The sequence below is a fragment of the Crocodylus siamensis genome, chromosome 6 (assembly GCF_052110815.1).
Source record: "Crocodylus siamensis isolate JL-2025a chromosome 6, ASM5211081v1, whole genome shotgun sequence".
In the NCBI taxonomy this organism is placed as follows: Eukaryota; Metazoa; Chordata; order Crocodylia; family Crocodylidae; genus Crocodylus; species Crocodylus siamensis.
The window spans coordinates 13,321,845-13,340,641 of record NC_143400.1 but is presented as its reverse complement, the minus strand read 5'-3'; the positions used below and the strand labels follow the sequence as shown (position 1 = coordinate 13,340,641).

At 51.0% G+C, this 18,797-nt stretch overlaps 1 protein-coding gene across 11 annotated transcripts in view; it reads left to right on the top strand.

Moving 5' to 3' along the window:
- The window catches only part of MEF2D (myocyte enhancer factor 2D), a 115,572-nt gene that overhangs the window by 76,142 nt on the left and 20,633 nt on the right, over nucleotides 1–18,797 (top strand). For 8 of the 11 annotated variants that reach the window (XM_090052866.1, XM_090052874.1, XM_090052870.1 and 5 more), the window contains 2 exons: nucleotides 277–480; nucleotides 14,255–14,392. In XM_090052866.1, the coding sequence (XP_089908992.1) occupies nucleotides 277–480; nucleotides 14,255–14,392 (342 nt within the window). Of the gene's footprint in view, nucleotides 1–276; nucleotides 481–14,254; nucleotides 14,393–14,512; nucleotides 14,648–18,797 lie in introns of all 11 variants that reach the window. The other 3 variants (XM_090052872.1, XM_090052871.1, XM_090052875.1) reach the window with 2 other exon arrangements.

Below are 18,797 nucleotides of genomic sequence, written 5' to 3'. Positions count from 1 at the left end.
ATCTTTTGCTCCCTGTCTCTGCCCCTGCACCACCTAGGCTTCTTCCAGTTTCTGGTCTTCTGCACCTAAGAGATACTCCTGCCCTTATAATGTCTTTTCCATCCAGGTTGGTTCAATCAGGAGACCTCTCCTCCAGCCCAGCTTAGTTGCAGAGGGGCTACCAGGATATAGGGCAAGATTTTCCAAGCCATGGGACATAGGGCACCCACTCAACTTGATGACCCAGCCCTCCCCTTCAGGTCTTTAACCGGTGTCTCCCTTCTCTCCCACCTGCAGGTGACTTTCACCAAGCGGAAGTTCGGTTTGATGAAGAAGGCCTACGAGCTGAGCGTCTTGTGCGACTGTGAGATCGCCCTCATCATCTTCAACCACTCCAACAAGCTGTTCCAGTATGCCAGCACCGACATGGACAAGGTGTTGCTCAAGTACACCGAATACAATGAACCTCATGAGAGCCGGACCAACGCCGATATCATCGAGGTGAGACCCACCGTCCTTGCTCCCAGCCTGTGCCTCTTGGCTCGGCATGTGTGTAGGGGGTAGCTCCACTCTCACTAAGACTGGAGTTGCAATGGCCTGGCTGAAAGCATTTGCCAGAAGCTCCAATGGGATGGGATGTGCCAGGGGTTTCTAGGGTCATAGGAAAGTTGGGTTGGAAAGGACTTCACAAGATCATGTCTAGTCTGGCCCCCTGCTCAAGGCAGGATCAGTGCTGACCCTTCCAGCCAAGGGTCTGTCCAACCTACTCTTGAATATTCCCAGAGATGGATACTCCACCACCTCTTTAGGTGCCTGTTTCAGCGTGTGACCACCCTTGGAGTGGTTCCTCCTCATATCCAACCTCAGATTCTTCCCCTACACAGATTCACAGAAGTTTAGGAACTGAAAGGGACCTTGTGAGATCACTGGGTCCAGCCTGAGGCCATTGCTCCTAGTCCTGTCCCTTACAGCCATAGAAACAGGTCCATCTCTACAGTTCCTTCTAAGCTGTGTGTGTGTGTGGCCATGCACAATAAAAAATCATGCTGGGCAGTAACTTTTTAATGCCATGCACATAGTGGCGTACTGACAGGGGTGGGAGGTCATGGCCCCTGGGCACTGGCCTGGGTGGGGATACCCAGTGCTATAGCAAGGGGACACTGAAGCTCCCCCCGCCACCAGCTTTGCATCTGGCCACTCACCACCCACCCCAACCCAGCCACAGGCTGCTGCAGGAGGGAGGAGTGGGCACACTGAAATACCTGCATACTCTCAGCCAGGATTGCTCGTGGATCGCTAAATCTTAGAGGGATCATCGGTCCTCTCCGTTATCACCCTTTGACTCTTATCAAATCCCCCTCAGACTTTTCTTCTTTAGACTGAATAACCGTCTTTTAGCTAGGGTTGGCTGTCCTGTTACCAAGGGGTTTCATCCCCTGATTTTCTTTAGCACAGCAGAAAGCTGAGCCTGGGAAGTCTTTCTGGGAGAAAGTGTCTGTCCTTCTCAGACATGTGGGGGAATTGTGGGAAGGTGCTGAAGGACTGGGTGGCACTGGCTTGTGTTTACCCAAGGGGTTTTAGCCTCACTTCCCTCCCAGGCCAGTATGAGAGTGAGCTGGGCTGGGGGCATGCTTCAAGTCAACACAGAGTGAAGCCAAATATGTGCATAGGGCGTTCACACAGCTGAGACCACCGTGAATCTCAGCCATCAGTCTAGGCACTGCCCCACCTATGACGCTTTCCTGAGCACAAAGGAGCTGGCTGCCCCTGTACCATGTTCCCTGGAGGAGTGTGGTGCTTGTGTTGCTTTCCATGTGGGCAGCTTGCTTTACGCCCGGGCAGATCCAGATAAACGCAAGGGCTGGCTGGGCAATTATTGACATCGCTGGCAGGCAGGGAATGAACGCCCCCGGAGCCTTGAGTCATTCGGTTTATCTGCTCGCGGTGGCAGGGGGCGAAGGACCCTCGGCAGGATCAGAGGCCAGGATGCAGTGGGGGGCAAGCGATGCTGCAGAAGCACAGCAATGCCACACAGGCTGCATGCCATGAGGATGCTCGAGCCTCTTCAAAGCACCACGGGAGAAACGCTCTCCCCCCACTGTTCTTCCATGTCATTCCTGCCTTTTGAATCCTTCTGGAGCCTTACGGCAGCCTTGGGCTTCACGCGCCTGCTTTGATTTTGTGGGGGGGAAAGAGGAAAAAAAATCCCTCCTCCTAAATCTGCCTTTCTTTCTGGCTCAGAAGCTGCCTGTCTTCAAGAGCAGGCTCTCAGCTAAGGAGCTTTTCTCCTCATCGTCCAGCTGAGAAAAATCCCAAGTTCTGATTCTCATTTACACTCGAGCCATGTCTGCAAGCAATTTTCAGACCAGCGCCATGCCATCAGCTTAAGGTCTGGGCTTTCTTTTTTTAACCCAGTGGCTCTCCACCTTTTGGGGCTTGAGGCCCTGTTCCAAAGATCCCAGCTCTCCACTTTCACTCATTTTTTGACTATGGAAATAAAAATTAGCGCTATTCTTCTATTGCAAAGACCTCAGAAAGACCAAAACTGGGGCAGACTGCTTGTGATACTCTGGAGTCCTATTTGAAATCTTTGCGTTTATCCTGGAAATCATGTTGGTGTTGCATACCTAATCATGCTAATATTGTACAGAACCCTTAAAAGGACCTTGTGGCACCCCAAAGTGCTGCACACCCGTGTTGAGAATCACGGTTTTAACAAATACCATGCCAATCCTGTATAAGAATAGTTCAACCTGTATAAACCCAGTCAAACTACATCTGGACTAAGGGGGTGTACTGGGAACTGTACGGGTGTTGTTATACTGGTATCATTGTACCACTTGGGGTTCAGACTGTAAACAAGGTAAGAGCATGCTGTGTTGGGCTTGGTTTTCAGTGGTGCTGAGGCCATGTCCTGACAGTGCAAAGGAGTTTGACAGTGAGGGCAGCTATAGTTTGTGCCCATTCAGCGTCCTTTTGCCTGGCTGCTGTTCTGCCAAGAGGTCTGAGTACAGTCAGGATCTTGCGAGGATCTCGTGCCTTGTGTGATGGAGTTTGCACCAGTGCCAAGGCCCTGTGTAACCTGGACATGGTCACGTTTCCCCCTGGTTTTAAATGATGGTGCAGTGGGAAGTGCAGAATCCAGAGGCTCTCGTGGATGCTGGCACCAATCTTCCAGAAAGTAAATGGGTGGAATTCCCTGATGTTACAGGGTCAGAATTGGCTGCAGGATGGACCCACATCCATCCTGTTCCCAAAGGACTCAGCCACTTGCCTCCTGTATGCATGACGCTGCAGAAAAACCACCCCATACCCTCATTTCTATGGTGTGCATTTCACTTCATCCACAGCATGAAACAGATTGGTTTTGGCCTAAACATACCGTCAACATTTGGTGCTGTGTTCTCCTGTCCGTATGATCCGAGATCCAAATACATGAAATCCTGCAAGATCCAGGAGGTGCTTGCCACTAGAGAATGTTCTTGGTGTGCACCAAATAAATCAAGGAATCTGCATCCCAGTCTGAGCTCAGGGAGTCATGGATGGTGACCGTGAGAGAAGTGGAGGCTCCACAGATTTGCTAAGGGAGCTGCATGATTTGTTACTGGAGGCATGCTTCTTCCCTGCCCAGGGAAGTTCCACAGAGATGGGTTTTCAAGCTGACCTTTGGGAGTCTCTCTGGCTTACTTGCTTCCCCAGCATAATAGCAGCCTCAAGGTGCTCGAAGAGGGCTCCCAGTTTCCCACAGCCCCCCCAAGAGCCCACCCTAACAGCCAAGGATTGTCAGGTCTCCTGCCTTTCCTCTGGCCTTACTTCAAGCCAGCTCTTTGCCTTTACCCACAAGGATCCCCATTCCATGAAGGATATGATCCATCTTCAACACAGCTGTGGCAGCTCACTTCAGCCGAGGGCCATGCTTTTGTGGTCTCTTTGAATTTGAGGCTTGATCCAATGATGTTTTCTCCTCGCCGGTGAGAAGGGCCCGGATCTGTGTCCGTTCTGCTATTTCCATCAAGCAGGGTTTGGAGGGTTCTTCTGCTGGGCTGGGGCTCTGATGGGTGGTGTGTTGTGCTTGGGATTTGGGCATTGGCTGGGCAGTGCAGCGTGAAAGCTTGGGCTTTTAGATATTGCCAGCAAGAGCGTCAGCTGGTGGGAATGCATGACAGAGGTGGGTTTTATGCTGAGGAGAACTGAATCTTTGGGCTCAGAGACCTGCTCTTGGCTTCTCAGCACTAGATCCCTCTCTGACTGCCTAAGTAGGTGGAAAGGAATACTTCCCCTCCATTATGGGAAAGGTCGTATGGTCTAGTGCTTAGTGCCTGATGCTGGGAGGCCTAGGGTCTCCACTTGGCTCTGATGTATGATGGTGGTCAAATCACTTCCTCTCTTGGTGCCACAGTTTCCCCTCCCACTTGTTCAGGCCAGGCACCTCTCTCTGTACAACACCTTGCACAATGAGGCTCAGTTTTCATAAGTGTCAATAACCTCATTGCAGAGGACTTAGCAACTGCTTGGTGGCATCACTAGGACCTGAACAGACTATCCCCTGGGGTCATTGGGGGACTGTCTCCCCTTTGCACTAGTTGTGTGACCTTGCTGTCCAAGACAGAGCTCCCCTACAAATGGAAATGCCTCATATCCTCTTCTCCTCACCTGTCCGTCAGTCTCACCTCGCTGCAGCATCTGCTGTGTTTGCTTCTCTGTTCTGCAATAAAAAACCCTTCAGATGCCATTTGCTCTGGTGGCTGAGGGAATCTGAGCTAATGACAGATTGGGACACGCAGGTTGTGAGCCAAAAGTTGGTGGCTGCGTAGGGTCTCCAAGGAGGGCAGACGGCCATTTCTTCTGTGCTAGGAGAGACAGGCAGCTGCCTGGGAGGGCTGGGTTGTGGGAGAGGTGTTGATTTCATCTGGGATCCGCTGCAAGGAAGGAACTGTGAAGCAACCAAGCATGAGTGTGTGTGAGTACTTGTGTGTGAGGAGAAGCAATTGGTGTGTGTATGTGTGTGTGCTTGGATCAGTGAGTGTGGGAATATGAGTAAGGCTTGCATTTGTCAGTCTTGGGTGTGCATGTATGCGTGTGCTTGCATTAGTGAGCGTGGGGCTTGCATTTGCGTCAGTCATGGGGGGAGGTGCATGCACGTGCATATGAATTTGAGCATGCATGTCAAATGAACAGGTGTGTGTGTCTATGACTTTGAGCCAACGTGCACATGCAACTGAACCTGTGAACAAGTGAGGTCCTGAGCTGGGTGATATGTTAATGAGGTCTCACCTTGTGCTGTTTCTGCTCTTTCAGGAGACGTATTCCTGGCAGGAGTCTCAGGGATGCTGGATCCTTTAGCTGCTTTCGCAGGGAAGGGGGCCATAAAGCGGATAGAAACAGTTTTCTGAGGGATTTCATAGAATCATAGAAGTCGGGTTGAAGGGACCTTGTAGATCTTCAAGTCCGACCCCCTGCCTGAGCAGGAGAAAAACTGGGCTCAAATGAGTCCAGCCAGGTAGGCATCAAGCCTCTTCTTAAAGACCGCCAGGGTAGGAGCCAGCACCACTTCCCTTGGAAGTTGGTTCCAGCTCCTAGCCGCCCTGACTGTGAAGTAGATCTTGCAGATGTCTAATCTAAACCTCCTCTCCAACAACTTGTGGCCGTTATTCCTTGTTATGCCAGGGGGCGCTCGGGGAAACAAGGTCTCTCCCAAACCCTTCTGGTCCCCCCTAGTGAGTTTATAGACGGTCACCAGGTCCCCCCTCAGCCTTCTCTTGTGAAGGCTGAACAAGTTTAGGTCCCGCAGTCTTTCAATGTAGGGTCTGCCCTGCAGTCCCCGGATCATGCGAGTGGCCCTCCTCTGGACCCTCTCAATGTTGTCCACATCCCTCCTGGAGTGGGGCGCACAGAACTGGACACAGTACTCCAGCTGCGGCCTGACCAGTGTCACGTAGAGGGGGAGGATCACCTCCTTGGCCCTACTTGAGATACATCTGTGGATGCACAACTAGGTCCAGTTAGCCCTGCCAACCGTGACCTCGCATTGTCGGCCCACGTTCATCTTGGAGTCAGTAATGACTCCAAGATCCCTTTCTGCCTCCGTGCTCTCAAGAAGGGAGTTTTCCATCTTATAAGTGTGCTGCTGGTTACTACTGCCCAGGTGCAGCACCCTGCACTTGTCAGTATTGAAATGCATCCTGTTTTTGTTACCCTACCCCTGTAACCTATCCAGGTCTTGCTGCAGTTTTTCCCTCCCTACTAGCGTGCTCACCTCACCCCAAATTTTGGTATCATCAGCAAATTTAAACAGGTTGCTTTTCACCCCATCATCCAAATCGCTGATAAAGAAATTGAACAGCGCGGGCCCCAGGACCGACCCCTGGGAGACTCACAGTGGGAGTGGGCCCCCGCTGCTCACTTCCCCCCAGGTCGAATATGACCCATCCACCACCACCCTCTGAGTACAACCCTTCAGCCAGTCTGCAGTCCATCTGACTGTGTAGGAATCAATGCCACAGTCACCTAGTTTTTTAATGAGGATGGGGTGGGAGACAGTGTCAAAGGCCTTGTTGAAGTCCAGAAAGACTATGTCCACGGCGACACCTGCATCCAGTGCTTTTGTGACCTGATCATAAAAGGCAATCAGGTTGGTCTGACATGACCTGCCTCTAATGAAACCATGCTGGTTGCCCTTGAGCATCATCCCTGAAGCCAACCCATTGCAGATGTGCTCCTTGATGATCTTCTCAAAGAGTTTCCATAGGATTGAGGTAAAACTGACGGGCCTATAGTTGCCTGGGTCCTCCGTCCTCCATTTTTTAAAGATGGGGACCACATTGGCTATTTTCCAATCATCTGGCACCTGGCCTGAGCACCACAAGCGCTTGTAAAGCCGTGCCAAGGGCCCTGCAATAACCCCTGCAAGCTCCCTCAACACCCTGGGGTGGAGAGCACCTGGATCCGCTGATTTGAACAGGTTCAGTCCCTCCAGAAGCTCTCTAACCTGGTCCTCCCCAACCTGAGGTCTGGGGGCGTTCCCCTTGAGTCCGTCTTGCATCATGATGGGGAAGTCCCGGTCCCTGCACAAGAAAACAGAGGTGAAGAATTGATTAAAGACGTCTGCTTTCTCCTCTGGCGCAACCACCAGATTGCCCAGAGAATCTTGCAGGGGCCCCACATTTCCCGGTGCTTTCTTCGTCCTCCTTACGTATTTGAAAAAGGACTTTTTGTTATCTTTGATTTTGAACGCTAGTCCTAGCTCTATGTCAGCTTTAGCTTTCCTGACAGCCCCCCTACAGGCCCAAGCAGAGGAGATATACTCCTCTTTGGAGACAGCATCCCTCTTCCACCAGTTGTACGCCACCTTTTTGGCAATCAGGCATTCCCAGACGAGCCAGGGGGGCTTTTGGGCAGTCTTGCCCCCCTTGCTTCTTGTTGGGATGGTCACCCCTTGGGCCTGGAGTATCATCTCCTTAAGGAACGACCACTCATCTTGGGCACTGAGTTCCCCTGCTCTCGGGAACCCCAGCACCTCTCCCAGTAATCTCAACTCGTGGAAGTTGGCCCTCTTGAAGTCTAGGGCTACTGCCTTGCTGCAGGCCCCTGGTGCCCTGCACTGGATGGTGAATTCCAGCAAGCGATGATTACTATCACCCAGGTGGTCAAGGACCTGGAGGCCCCTTACCAGGTTGTCACCTGTGGCCAGGACCAGATCCAACAGGGCATTTCCTCTTGTGGGACTGTGCACCTCCTGAATTAAGTGGAGGTCCTGTATCTCGGCCAGGAACCTCCTGGAACGGTCTGACCTGGCTGACTGTTCCTCCCAGCAGATGTCCGGGTAATTTAAATCACCCATGACAACTGCATCCCTTGCCTTAAGTGCCTCTGCAAGCTTGCCCGAAAATTCCCGGTCCAGCTCCTCCCTTTGGTTGGGGGGTCTGTAGTAGACCCCCACCGTTATATCCCTCTCCCCATGGCCCCCTTGTATCTTGACCTAGAGCACTTCAGCTTGCCCCTCTGACCCCATGTTGCTGGCAGAGGATGTGTATTGCTCCTTGGTGTAGAGTGCCACACCCCAACCTTTCCTTCCTTCTCTATCCTGCCTGTAAAGCCTATAGCCCCTAATGCCAACTGCCCAGTCGTGGGATGGATCCCACCATGTTTCTGTAAGCCCTATTATGTCTGGGTCTGAACTGGCTATTCTGAGGGCAAGTTCCTCCTGTTTGTTCCCCATGCTACGAGCATTGGTATTTAGGCATTTAAGGCCTTGCCTAGCTGCATGTGCCAACCCCCGATTTGGGAGACTGTCTGGACCCCTGTTTCTTACCTGGGCACTCCTTGCATCTGTCACCTGTCTTGCTTGGGTGGTGTCTTGTCATCTTTCTGCGGCTCCCTTCCCCGGCGAGGCTAGTTTAAAGCTTGCTGTATGAGATCAGCCAACCTGGAAGAGAAGACACGCTTGCCTTTAGGAGAGAGGCGAAGCCCATCCCACCCCAGCAAGTCCCCCGCCTGAAAGCATGGGTCATTATCTAGGAACCCAAGGCCTGCCTGGTGGCACTGGCTGCGTAAGCGCCGGTTGACCTTGCCAATGTAGGCCCAGTGTCGCCATCCCCGCCTACTCCCCGGAAGAAGAGAGGAGAATACCTCACGTGGTGGGTGGGTGGAGCACCCTGCTCTTTCTTGTTTCCTTGGGTCTAGGCGGGGTGATAGAAAGCAGAGAGCAAGGTAGAACAGCCCTGAGGCTGCTCTAACTTGCATAGGGATGGCCCTAAAAGGAAGCACAACCCCCCCCTTGCCCTGTCTCTCTCCAGCCGTGACAAACATCTAATGGAGAATCATATTCCCCAGCACTTGGCATATTAGAGACGGACTCCTGTTCTGACTTCTCATGGGGTCACAGTGACAAGCCCCTGTTTCTGTTTGCACACAGATGCCAGCAGCAGGGCAAGGGGCCTCTGTACGGCTCTCAGCAGTCTTCTGTTTGCACAGAACAGATCGGGTGACCAAGGGCTTTGTGCACTGCCTTTCCACCTATTCCCAAGGGCAACATTTTGCACTCCTCCTTGCATTGGCATCAAGGAGAGACAAGCCTTTCCTCCAGGTGCAGGGCAGAGGCTGAACTTGACTTTTCAACTGGAGGCAAACTTTCCCAGGGTTTGAGATGGTTTAGATTAACATCTCCCTCCTTTTTAGAAGGAGCTGACCGCATCCTGCCTGAACTCCTCCGCCTCTCGTATGCTTGGTATTTCCTTTTTAGCCATCCTTGAGTTGGACAGCTGTCCCTTTAAGAGCAAGGCAGGCTGGGAAATCTTTTGGGGCTATAAAATTGAGGAGCAGAAAGTTTAAGGGGAGAGTGCTTGTAGACAGAGCAGGGATGGCTCAGGTGTGACCCAGGGAAAAAAGGGAGGTTTTTATTTCCCATTAAAAATGTGCAATGGAATTAATGGCTTTCATCCTGCTGGAATTTTTCCCCCCAGAAAGTTAATTGTAGGAGGATGAAATTTAAAGGGGAATCCTGATATAGGTCAGGCAGGTTTTGTTCCCCCAGCCCCTTTCCCTTTTCCTCCCACACTAGAAAGGGAGTGGAGGGAAGGAAAAGGGGGAGAAAGGAGAGATCGATGGATCTGTTTGCTGTGCTTCCAAAAACACTTTTGGGACAAGAAATTGCCTCCCCCCCCCAACCCCGATCCTTGCTCCCAGGTGTTGTCCTTGTGTCTGTGGCATCCTGCTCAGGCGATGCAGCATGACCCAGAGCCTGTTCCCAGCCTTGGCTGTTGTCAGCACTCCAGCAGGTGACACTACGGTACTTTCCGTCCTGCCGGGCAGCCTGTCATCTGCGCCTGCTGCCAGTTGGAAAGCAAGCGGCCATGCTCCCGAAACGGCTCCCCTCCTCCTTCCCCTCCGCCTCCTCCTTCCCCCGACCAAGCTGCTCAAGGGCCAGAGAGGGCTGCGAGGGGGATTAGCAAGCGCTAAAGAATCTGCAGCCTACGTTCCACATGGCCTTCGGATTAGCTGCCCTAGATGCACATGGCATTTCTTAGGGCAGAGCTGCTGCCCCGGCAGACTGGTCTTCTGCAACAAGAGCTAATGGGAAGCACACCTCTAGTCTCCAGCAGGTCGCAGATGGCACCGCTGCATCTACCCTGCCCCGAGAGCTTTCATTTGCCCTTGGCTGGAGGCTTCTTGTGTGTTTTGCTGCAGCAAAGCATCCAGAGCATCCTCAAGTGTAGACTCGGGGGAGATATGGTTTGAACATCGTTCTCCCCTTCCCCTTCCATCTGCAGCTTTGTTCTGTATACGAGTGGCAAGAATACCATATTTTACCATAGACAACACTCACTTTTAGAAAACAACAACCCGGCTGCTGGAGATTGGAGTGTGCATTATATGTGAGAAATACGGTAAGAGCAGTTTCTGCTACATACCATGCAAAAGCAGAAGTGAAGTCTGCCCACTGTTCACAGGGGGAGTAGGCTCTACTCAGTTACTACAAGGAGAGATCTTTTTTTGCCTGTCTTCATTGCGCCTTTCAAAAACAAGGTGCAATATCTCATCTTGGGACACGTTGTATGTGAGAAAATACAGTGTAGGTCAGTGGAGAGTTGTGGTGCTTGAAAGGATTTGACTTCATTAAGGGGGACACCAGCTAGAACCAAGATCGTCTCTGAGTAATCCATGTGGTTTTGATTCTTCCATTTCACCTCTGTGTACAGGAGCCAGTTAGTTTAACCTCACCCCCAAAGGAAATGAATTGCCTTTTGCCATCCAACCCCTACCTTCCCAGTCACTGGTTGAGGAGCAAGGCAGTTTAAATGGGGGGAGATCTCTAGTCATTGCTGGTTACAGAGGCCCACCATGTAATTCAAGCTCTGTCTTTCCTCCCAAACCAGAAGAGAAAGATCTGTTAATTCTGCTATGAAAAATTTCAGACCCAATTAGAAAACCTCAGGGAGAAGAATGGGTTTGGGTTGAACATTGCAGAATGGAAGCAGCCTCTGGTGGGGTTTTCCAGGTGTTTTGATCTGTGCTGCGCTATAAGAGGAGATATCTCATCATTATCATCAAGGATGCTGGCTGCAGCCCAGGCTGGGGTTATGACTGGGGTGCACCCAGTGCTCCTGCTGCAACTAAAACCTGGAGGTTCCTGGGTAGACGGTCTTGCCCCTCCACTCAAGGTCAGACCGATTGCTGCATTTGGGGTCAGGAAGGAGTTATATCCCATGGCCGGATTGGTACAGACTGTTGGGATTTTTGTCTTCTTGAATAGTGGGGGTTGCAGCCCTCTGTGTTGGATCTCGAGCGTATTTTGGCAACCCGTGACACTGGCTGCTGTTGTCCCCTTGCTTTGCCTGTGTAGTTGTGGGACAGGGTTGATTGTTTCACTTAGCAATAGTGATCATTTTGGATGAGAAGGATCCTTCCTCAGGCAGGGGGTTGTACAAGATGATCCCCAGGCGTCCCTTCCAGCCCTACTTCCCTATGATTTTTGGATTGTCATTATCATCATTTGTAATGCAATAGCAAAAGTACGGTAGCAATGCAGCACGGTACCAGTACAGAGCAGAAAAAGCTTGTGCCCCAGAAAACTTACAGTCAGAGTTACTTATACAGCCCACAGCACCGTCAGCTCTGTTGTAAACCTGTATTGTCTAGAGCTTCCAGTATAGGGAAAGAACCTCTCCAAAATAAAACTTGACCTGGAAGCAGATACATGCCTTACTTTTGGGAAAGACAGGGGAGAATTCTCAAGGCTTTTCATTTTTATTATTTTTCCCCCCCTCTGTGGAATTTGGCATGGGAAGAGACCAAGACTTCCAGGAAATTTTGTAGCTTTGACTTTAAAAAAAGAATTGGCAAGGGAGGGCTCCATAATAACGCCTAATTGTTTCTGGTATTTTGAAAATACAGTGATTAAATGTGCATGTGTAATGCAATCTGTAAACTGGCTGCCTGACGCCAAAGAGGAACTTTCTGTACAAAATTCTCCAGGTTCTTACAACAGACAGCGCAAATCCCTGCTGCGTCATGGCTGGGCGTCCAGCGAGTGAAGGTGTTGGGGGGTGGGTGGTAGGGAGGGGGAAGCAGGTTTGGCAATTCAGGTTGTGTACTAAAACCCAGGGGGCCTGTCCCAGACTAGGCTTGTGAGCTTTTTTCTGGGACATACTTGTTTACACGGGCAAATTTGCACCCATCAAGTGATACAAGTGCCCTCGTGGGGTAGCAGCTTCGTTGGTGTAATGGAGCTGTTGCCATGAGGGAAGGGGACTAAAATAACTGTTTGGGATGATTCACCTTCCTTGCAGTGCCACAGGGGCCGGGCCAGGTTTTTTTTTTACTAGCGGAGATCTCCCACCTCCAAGCAAAACAGTTGTGCTGGGAAAAAGCTGAAGGGTAAATCCAGCAGTGGAGTGTATTGCCCGTGTGCCAAGGCCTTGGCATTGCCAGGCTGTCGGAAGCCTTCCTGAGTCTCTCTGCTCTGCTCTTAGGAGGTGTGATATAGCAGGCTTGCAGGGTTAATCCTACTTGCTCAGGTACTGGTAGTAGTGAAGCCAATGACGGACTGTAAGCTTGCCACTTTTGGAGGAGATTAGCCCCCCAAAATGCCTCTGCGTCTGCAGTGCTGTTGTCCTGACAAGCTGGGGAGAAGGAGATCTCTGTTGTGCTTCGGACCTGCTGTCTGATTTGGATCCATTCCCGCTCTGGTTTTGGTCCGTCATCAACAGCTTTGCTGATGCTGCTTTCCAGAAACCGATGATCCTAGGCTGTGTTTCCTCCCTGCCTGCAGCATTTTGACTCAATTAACTCAACGTGCATCCTTCAGGCCCTGATCTCGATAATCTCCGAGGTGCCAGGTTTGCACGTAAGAAGGTCATTGCAGGAGGCATCCAGCCCATTTTGGGGGCATTTGGTGTCGTGTGGCTCTAAGGACAATGAATCCCTGTCAGCAGAATGGTAGAGAATTGCTAAACACGACTGAGACCAATTTCTCAGGTTTTTCTGGTGTAAATCCAAGGAGTCTTCAGGGGTGTTGCTGCTGATGCCAAAGTGAGTAGTTCTGAACCCAACTTGGAGCTGCAACCCCACTATGATACGAGTTGGGCGACCAGCCAACCAGAAACGTGGCCATGTTTGGCTTTCCAGTTCAAGGGGATTATCCCTGCACAGCCTATACCCTGTGTAGTCCTGCAGACCCAGCCTCCCTGCTTAATACAGTTTTATTGTGTTGAGGTTGGCAGACTCCACTGCACGTTACAGCAAAACCCTTGCATCTATTTAAAACAGCCTTAAAAAGAAAACAAAACCACATTCCACCCACTCATTTCGCTGGGGACAAGTCATTGTTTGTGTCTTAATGGGAGAATAAATAGCACCAGGGCTTATTTCTCCCATTCTCCATCATTGTCATCCTGGGAATTGTGGGAAGAATAGATTTTTTACATCCGAGTTTGAGCTACGGGACCAAATTCAGTCCTGATGTGACTGGATCCTTTGGAGTCAGTGGAATTCCTTGTCTCAGTCCCGGGGTTGTGCTTTCCTCTCCGTTACCCTAGTCAAATCCCTTGGGCCAGATCCTTAGCTGAAATGGGAAAAGGCTCATGTTGTTAAATCCTGTTAAGCCCCGCAGGATCTTGGGCTAAGGGAGTTAGTTACTTTTGTGTAGAGAAAAGGGTCAGGAGTGAAGGGGTGGAGGAGCTGTTGTTCTTTTTGGTTAGATCTTGCAGGAGGGATCCTCATTCCCATCCCTCTGCCAGTAAAGAAGTGTGTTACCATAGGAACAGGTAGCCCATACGTCCAGTTTGCACAGAAATCCAGAAAACCTCTGATTTGATTGAGGTGGAAAACCAACGGCAAAACTGGACGCGGGAAGAAGTCGAGACCTCGGCCCCTGCCTGAGGGTAAGAGGAACCTGGTATAGCCAAGGTATAGATATCTCCCTTAGTTGGGGAGCAGAGCTGGTTAAAATATTGTGAATTTTTGGTCATTTAAGATGGGATTTCCCCCCCGCTCTGAATTTGCAGATTCGCGCTGTTGGATTGATTCATCATGAGGTTTGCCCAAAGGTTCTGCTGTTGGATTTGTCATGCTCTCCTTCCCTGCCCCCAAGTGTTTTAATCATGTTTGATGCCTGTTTGCAGAACTCTAGGATTCCCCCACCCCCTTCCTTTCCCTGACCAGGTCTGCAGTAAAGGCATCACCCTATTCCCCTCCTTCCATTTCAGCCCCGGACACCACCGGCCCCCCATTATCCCATTCCAGCCTAGATCTCAACCTGTCCCGGTTGTGTTTTCAGACGTTAAGAAAGAAAGGTTTTAACGGTTGTGACAGCCCGGAGCCTGACGGAGAAGACTCCATTGACCAGAGCCCCCTGATGGAGGACAAATACCGCAAAGCGAGCGAGGACCTGGACATCCTATTCAAGCGCTACGGTGTAAGTACCGTGCCCCTCTGGCCAGAAACCTTCATTATGTGTTTGTTTTTTTTCTTTTGTTCGATTTCCCCCCAACCCTCTTCCCCACCACCTCCCCCCACCCAACCCTGAACGTCACAGGCGCTGAACAAGAAGCACAGGGAGTGCGAGAGCCCAGAAGGGGACGAAGTGTTTGCACTGACCCCACAGACGGAGGAGAAATATAAAAAGATTGATGAGGAGTTTGATAAAATGATGCAGAGTTACAGGCTCGCAGTGAGTAGCTGGTAGCCTGCAACCCCCCTTTTTGCTGCCCCCCTTGCACCCTGATGGACACTTAGCACTTAGTATGCAAAGGTAGTGACTTGCATGGCTTTGCTCCCAGAGCCTTGCTGTGCCTCGTTTGTTTGCTCCCATCCGATGCAGCAAACCCAGGACCAGGGATGCATTAGGAGGTGATGTTGCCTAGTGGTTAAAAACAGGCCCAGCAATGCTAAGACCCCTTTTGCCTGCTCTGCCAGTGCAAAGGGGCCTTAAAGTGAGAGGAAAGAGCCCCTTTATAATATCCACCTCCCTCCAGCACAGTCCCAGCCATACTCCTAGCACCCACCCAGGCTATTTATGTCAGGTCTTAGGATGAGCATCAATCAGAGGTGAAGGGTCCTGGATGGTGCCAGCTGGGTGAGCTCTGAGAATAGAAGACTTATCAACAGAACTATTATTTTAGCACTGTTAGACTTATCCCAGCATATCCCCCAGTGTAGACGAAATTAAACTTAAAGGCATGTGTTACTCAGTTATTTGCGTTGAGAATGAGCCATGCATGGTGTTATCACCTTCCAACCAACATACTGTATATGCTGGTATACGACGTGCCCCCAAATAAGACGAGTGCCTTGTTTCTGGGAGGCTGAATGAATTTAAAAAAAAAGGTGTTTCCTTTAAAACAAATGGTTTGGAATCAATTTCCTCATTTAAGACATATGCCCCCAATTTTTGATTGCTAACTTTTGTGGGGAAAAGGGGTGTGGTATGTCATTAAATATGGTAATTTCCTCCCATGGGAGGGGAGTGGTACCACTGTCATCATCTCAGCGCAGGTGAGATTGTGCTACTTTTAAGCGTAGAAGAATATAGAGGAGTTGAGGTATCTGGCTTGAAACTTCCAGTTAAATTAGAGAGCTTCAAATCCAGTCCCATTGTTGTTAACCTCAGGTCAAATCCTGGTGCTGCTAATCCAGCAAACTCTTCTTCCTGGAGAGTTTTGCCTCCATAAGGGAAGGGAAGGGTCTCACTGTACCCGGGTCTGGATCTACTCTGGTTTGCTCTTGCATTAAATCCAAACAAATCCACAATCCGTCCAGTGCAGCTGGTGGAAGTGGCCCAAATCCCAGGAGGTTTTAGCCTGCGGTCACAGCGCCAGCCCTGAGGTGGCATCAGGACAGTGCCAGAAGGGATTTGTGTAAAGGGAAGGGGATGTCACAAAGGATCCATTTGTCCAAGAGAGCCAGTTTTCAGAAGGATTAGCTACTTGGTCAGGCAGGGAGTAGAAAGGGAAGCTGATTTCCCAGGGATGGATGTAGCAGAAACACTCCTGAATTGTCCCTTTTGTTCTTATGCCTTTTCTCAAGACTTTGCTCCTGTGAAAACAGGGTGAATATTCTTCCTGCACTTCCTTCGTCCTTTATGCCACACTTCTGGCATTCAGAAAGACTTAAAACAGGTAGTTACACTCTAAGGAGCCTTACATGAATGGGACCCTGGCCCTAAGTCAGGTCTCCATCACCGGGGTGATGCTTAGAAACGAATGAAACCTCAGCCTGTGACCAAGATTGAGGCTCTTGCAGGCCGCGGAACAATATAAACGGGCCTGAAAGTGGGCATCACTGGAATTGTGCCTCTTTGAAAGCCCTACATTTGCTGCTGAAGAGGAGAAATCTTAGAAAATCAGGCCACAAAACCTGGAGTTAAGGAAGGTTTAGCTGATAGGGCCTGGCCCTGCCTCAGTGGATTTGGCTAGGATTTGACCATCAGCTTGCTTGGTGCTGGGCTCAGAGCTGAGGGAGGTTCTCTGGGCTTCCCCGTGCCAGGTTCACGCCAGCCCCTCCTGGCCAGGTTGTCATGTGCCTTGTGCAGTCCTTTTACACCAGCACAAAGCTGGTCCCACTCACCTTCCAGCCCCAAATCAGTGCGGGGTTTGATCTGCCTCTGAAGTTGCAGCCAAGTGTGGGGGCAGAGCCCTACCAGATCAGAACTGGCAGCATTTTGCACTCCCTTTGCCCTACTGTCAAGGATCATCCAGGATCAGGGAAATGGAAGAATGAGCTTCCCTTGGTCACTTAGGGTCTGCATCCCACTAACTCCCATTCTCACCGGTCTCTGTCCCAGAGACCTTCCAGTTGAGAGCATCCCACAGGCAGTCAGGCCTAGCATCCCACCCCCCTCCTGAAGACCTGGGGATGAGTGAGGCAGGAGGAATGTGCAGTTGGAGCAGATGCTTTTCTCTCTAACCAGCTGGTTTGGTGTGATGAGAACTAACCCACCTGCCTCCTCTGCTGGGGGACATGGCCGGGCAGATGCTGGCGCGGTGTTCAGAGTGCCACAGACATGTGCTTTCCCTGGTAAAAAGGAAGGCATTGACATTTGGTTGATTCATGAGCCCTCCTCCCCTCCTCTCCGCACCCTGACCATCCCTGGGTTTGGGATTGTTGTGCAAGCTGCGTTCACTCTGACCCCTTTGCTTTCTGTAACCTGGCCCTGCAGCCTCAGTGCCTGTGCCCTCGGCTGGAGAGGGCCTAGGTGCTACAACCCTCTCTGGGCTTGGACAGGAGCACTCAGTCAGGAGGGAAGGACCCTGGAGCAGATGGAGAGAGGGAAGAGGGTCTGGGGCTCAGCTTTGCAGGTCTCAGTCCCATGTATGCCGAAAGATGTAGCCCCTGCATATCTATCTATCCTGGCATATCTGTCTGTCTATCCTGCCTTCCTTCCCACTTTCTCTCTCTTCTCTCTTTTACACACACGGAGGAGCATGATTCAAACATGTTGGAGCTCCTGCCCAGTCAACCCCCTTTGAGGGCAGCATAAGGGAGGCTGCAACATTACAGCTGCATCCATTTCAGAGCTGTGCTAAGGGCCCTTGGTACTCATGAGAAACTGATTCAGAAAGAGTCTCTCATCCTGGAGAGCTTATAGTGCAAAGGCTCAAGTCAAGGCAGCGCAAGGGCTCAGGCTGGGGGTGGGGAACGTTTTTGTGCCCTGCTGCTGCCTGGCACTGCTGGGTCCTGATGAGACCTTTGATGAGAAGAGGTGGGTGGCACTGGGGAGCTTTCCTGGCCATGAACCCTCAAGCAAAAGGAGCCAGGGCTCAACTGTCTGCTGTCATGTCCCTGTCCTGCACCAAGGAGCCGCTTAGCAAAAGGGTCCTAGCAAAGCTGAGAGACAGTGAAACCACCTGACTTTCCAAGCCCGATACAATTAAAATGGGGCTTTAGCAAAGCCCTGGGAAACCCTCCAAGCAGGTGCCTGGCCTCGTTAATGAAAAGCAAATTAGTGGTATAAGAAAGAGCGTTAAGATAATCTCGACAGTCTGGCTTTAACAGGGACCCAGATGGGTAGTGCCCTCTCAAGCTGGGATTGAAGGACCTTGAAATAGGCATGATTCTGCTTCCTAAGGGCAGACCCTGGCTTTCATCACCGACTCTGCCATCAGCGATGGCAGCAGCTGCGTGCATGGAGTAGCAGGACCTCTCTCTGCCTTGCCTCTGTGGAGCAAAGCAGCACTTCGGGAGTGCTCCAAGCCAGTCTGAGATCAGCTCTTCAGATCCTTTGTGTTCTGGGTTTGTGCAATGCCCAGCACAGCTGGGTGCTGTTCTGTGGCTTGGGTGGCGATGCATATTGGAACCAAGAATGGTCTATTTGTGCTCGGTGCTGTTGAAAGGGAAAGAAAATCCCTGCTTCCAGAGAGCAAATCCCTGCCCTCTCGAGAAGCAAAAAAATTCCACCTCACTAGATTCACATTTCATCCTCCTCAGTTTGTACTTGCTGGGAAAAACCACCCTAGGCCCCTCTCTGTAATGGGCCAAGGTCAGGGGTATGAAGTGTTCGGCACTTCCCATTGCTAGAGACCTTTTCCCCTGCAAAGAAATCCCAGGGCATGGGCTGGATCCTGAGCAGGCCCAAATCAGCATAGCACTACTGACTTTAATGGTTCACATCCTTTAAAGACAAGGCTCTGCATTTTATCATGTCTGTTGCAAGCAGCAACGAACCCCGGCTAGACACTGTGTGCCTGGCGTCTCTCATACACCTATTAAGAATGGACTTGAAGGTCTTGAGAGACAGAGGGACTCTCCTGGCTGCCTGAGATGGGGAACTGAGGCACAAGTGACTTATCTGAGGTCTGGCGGTGTCTGTAGCAGAGCCAGGA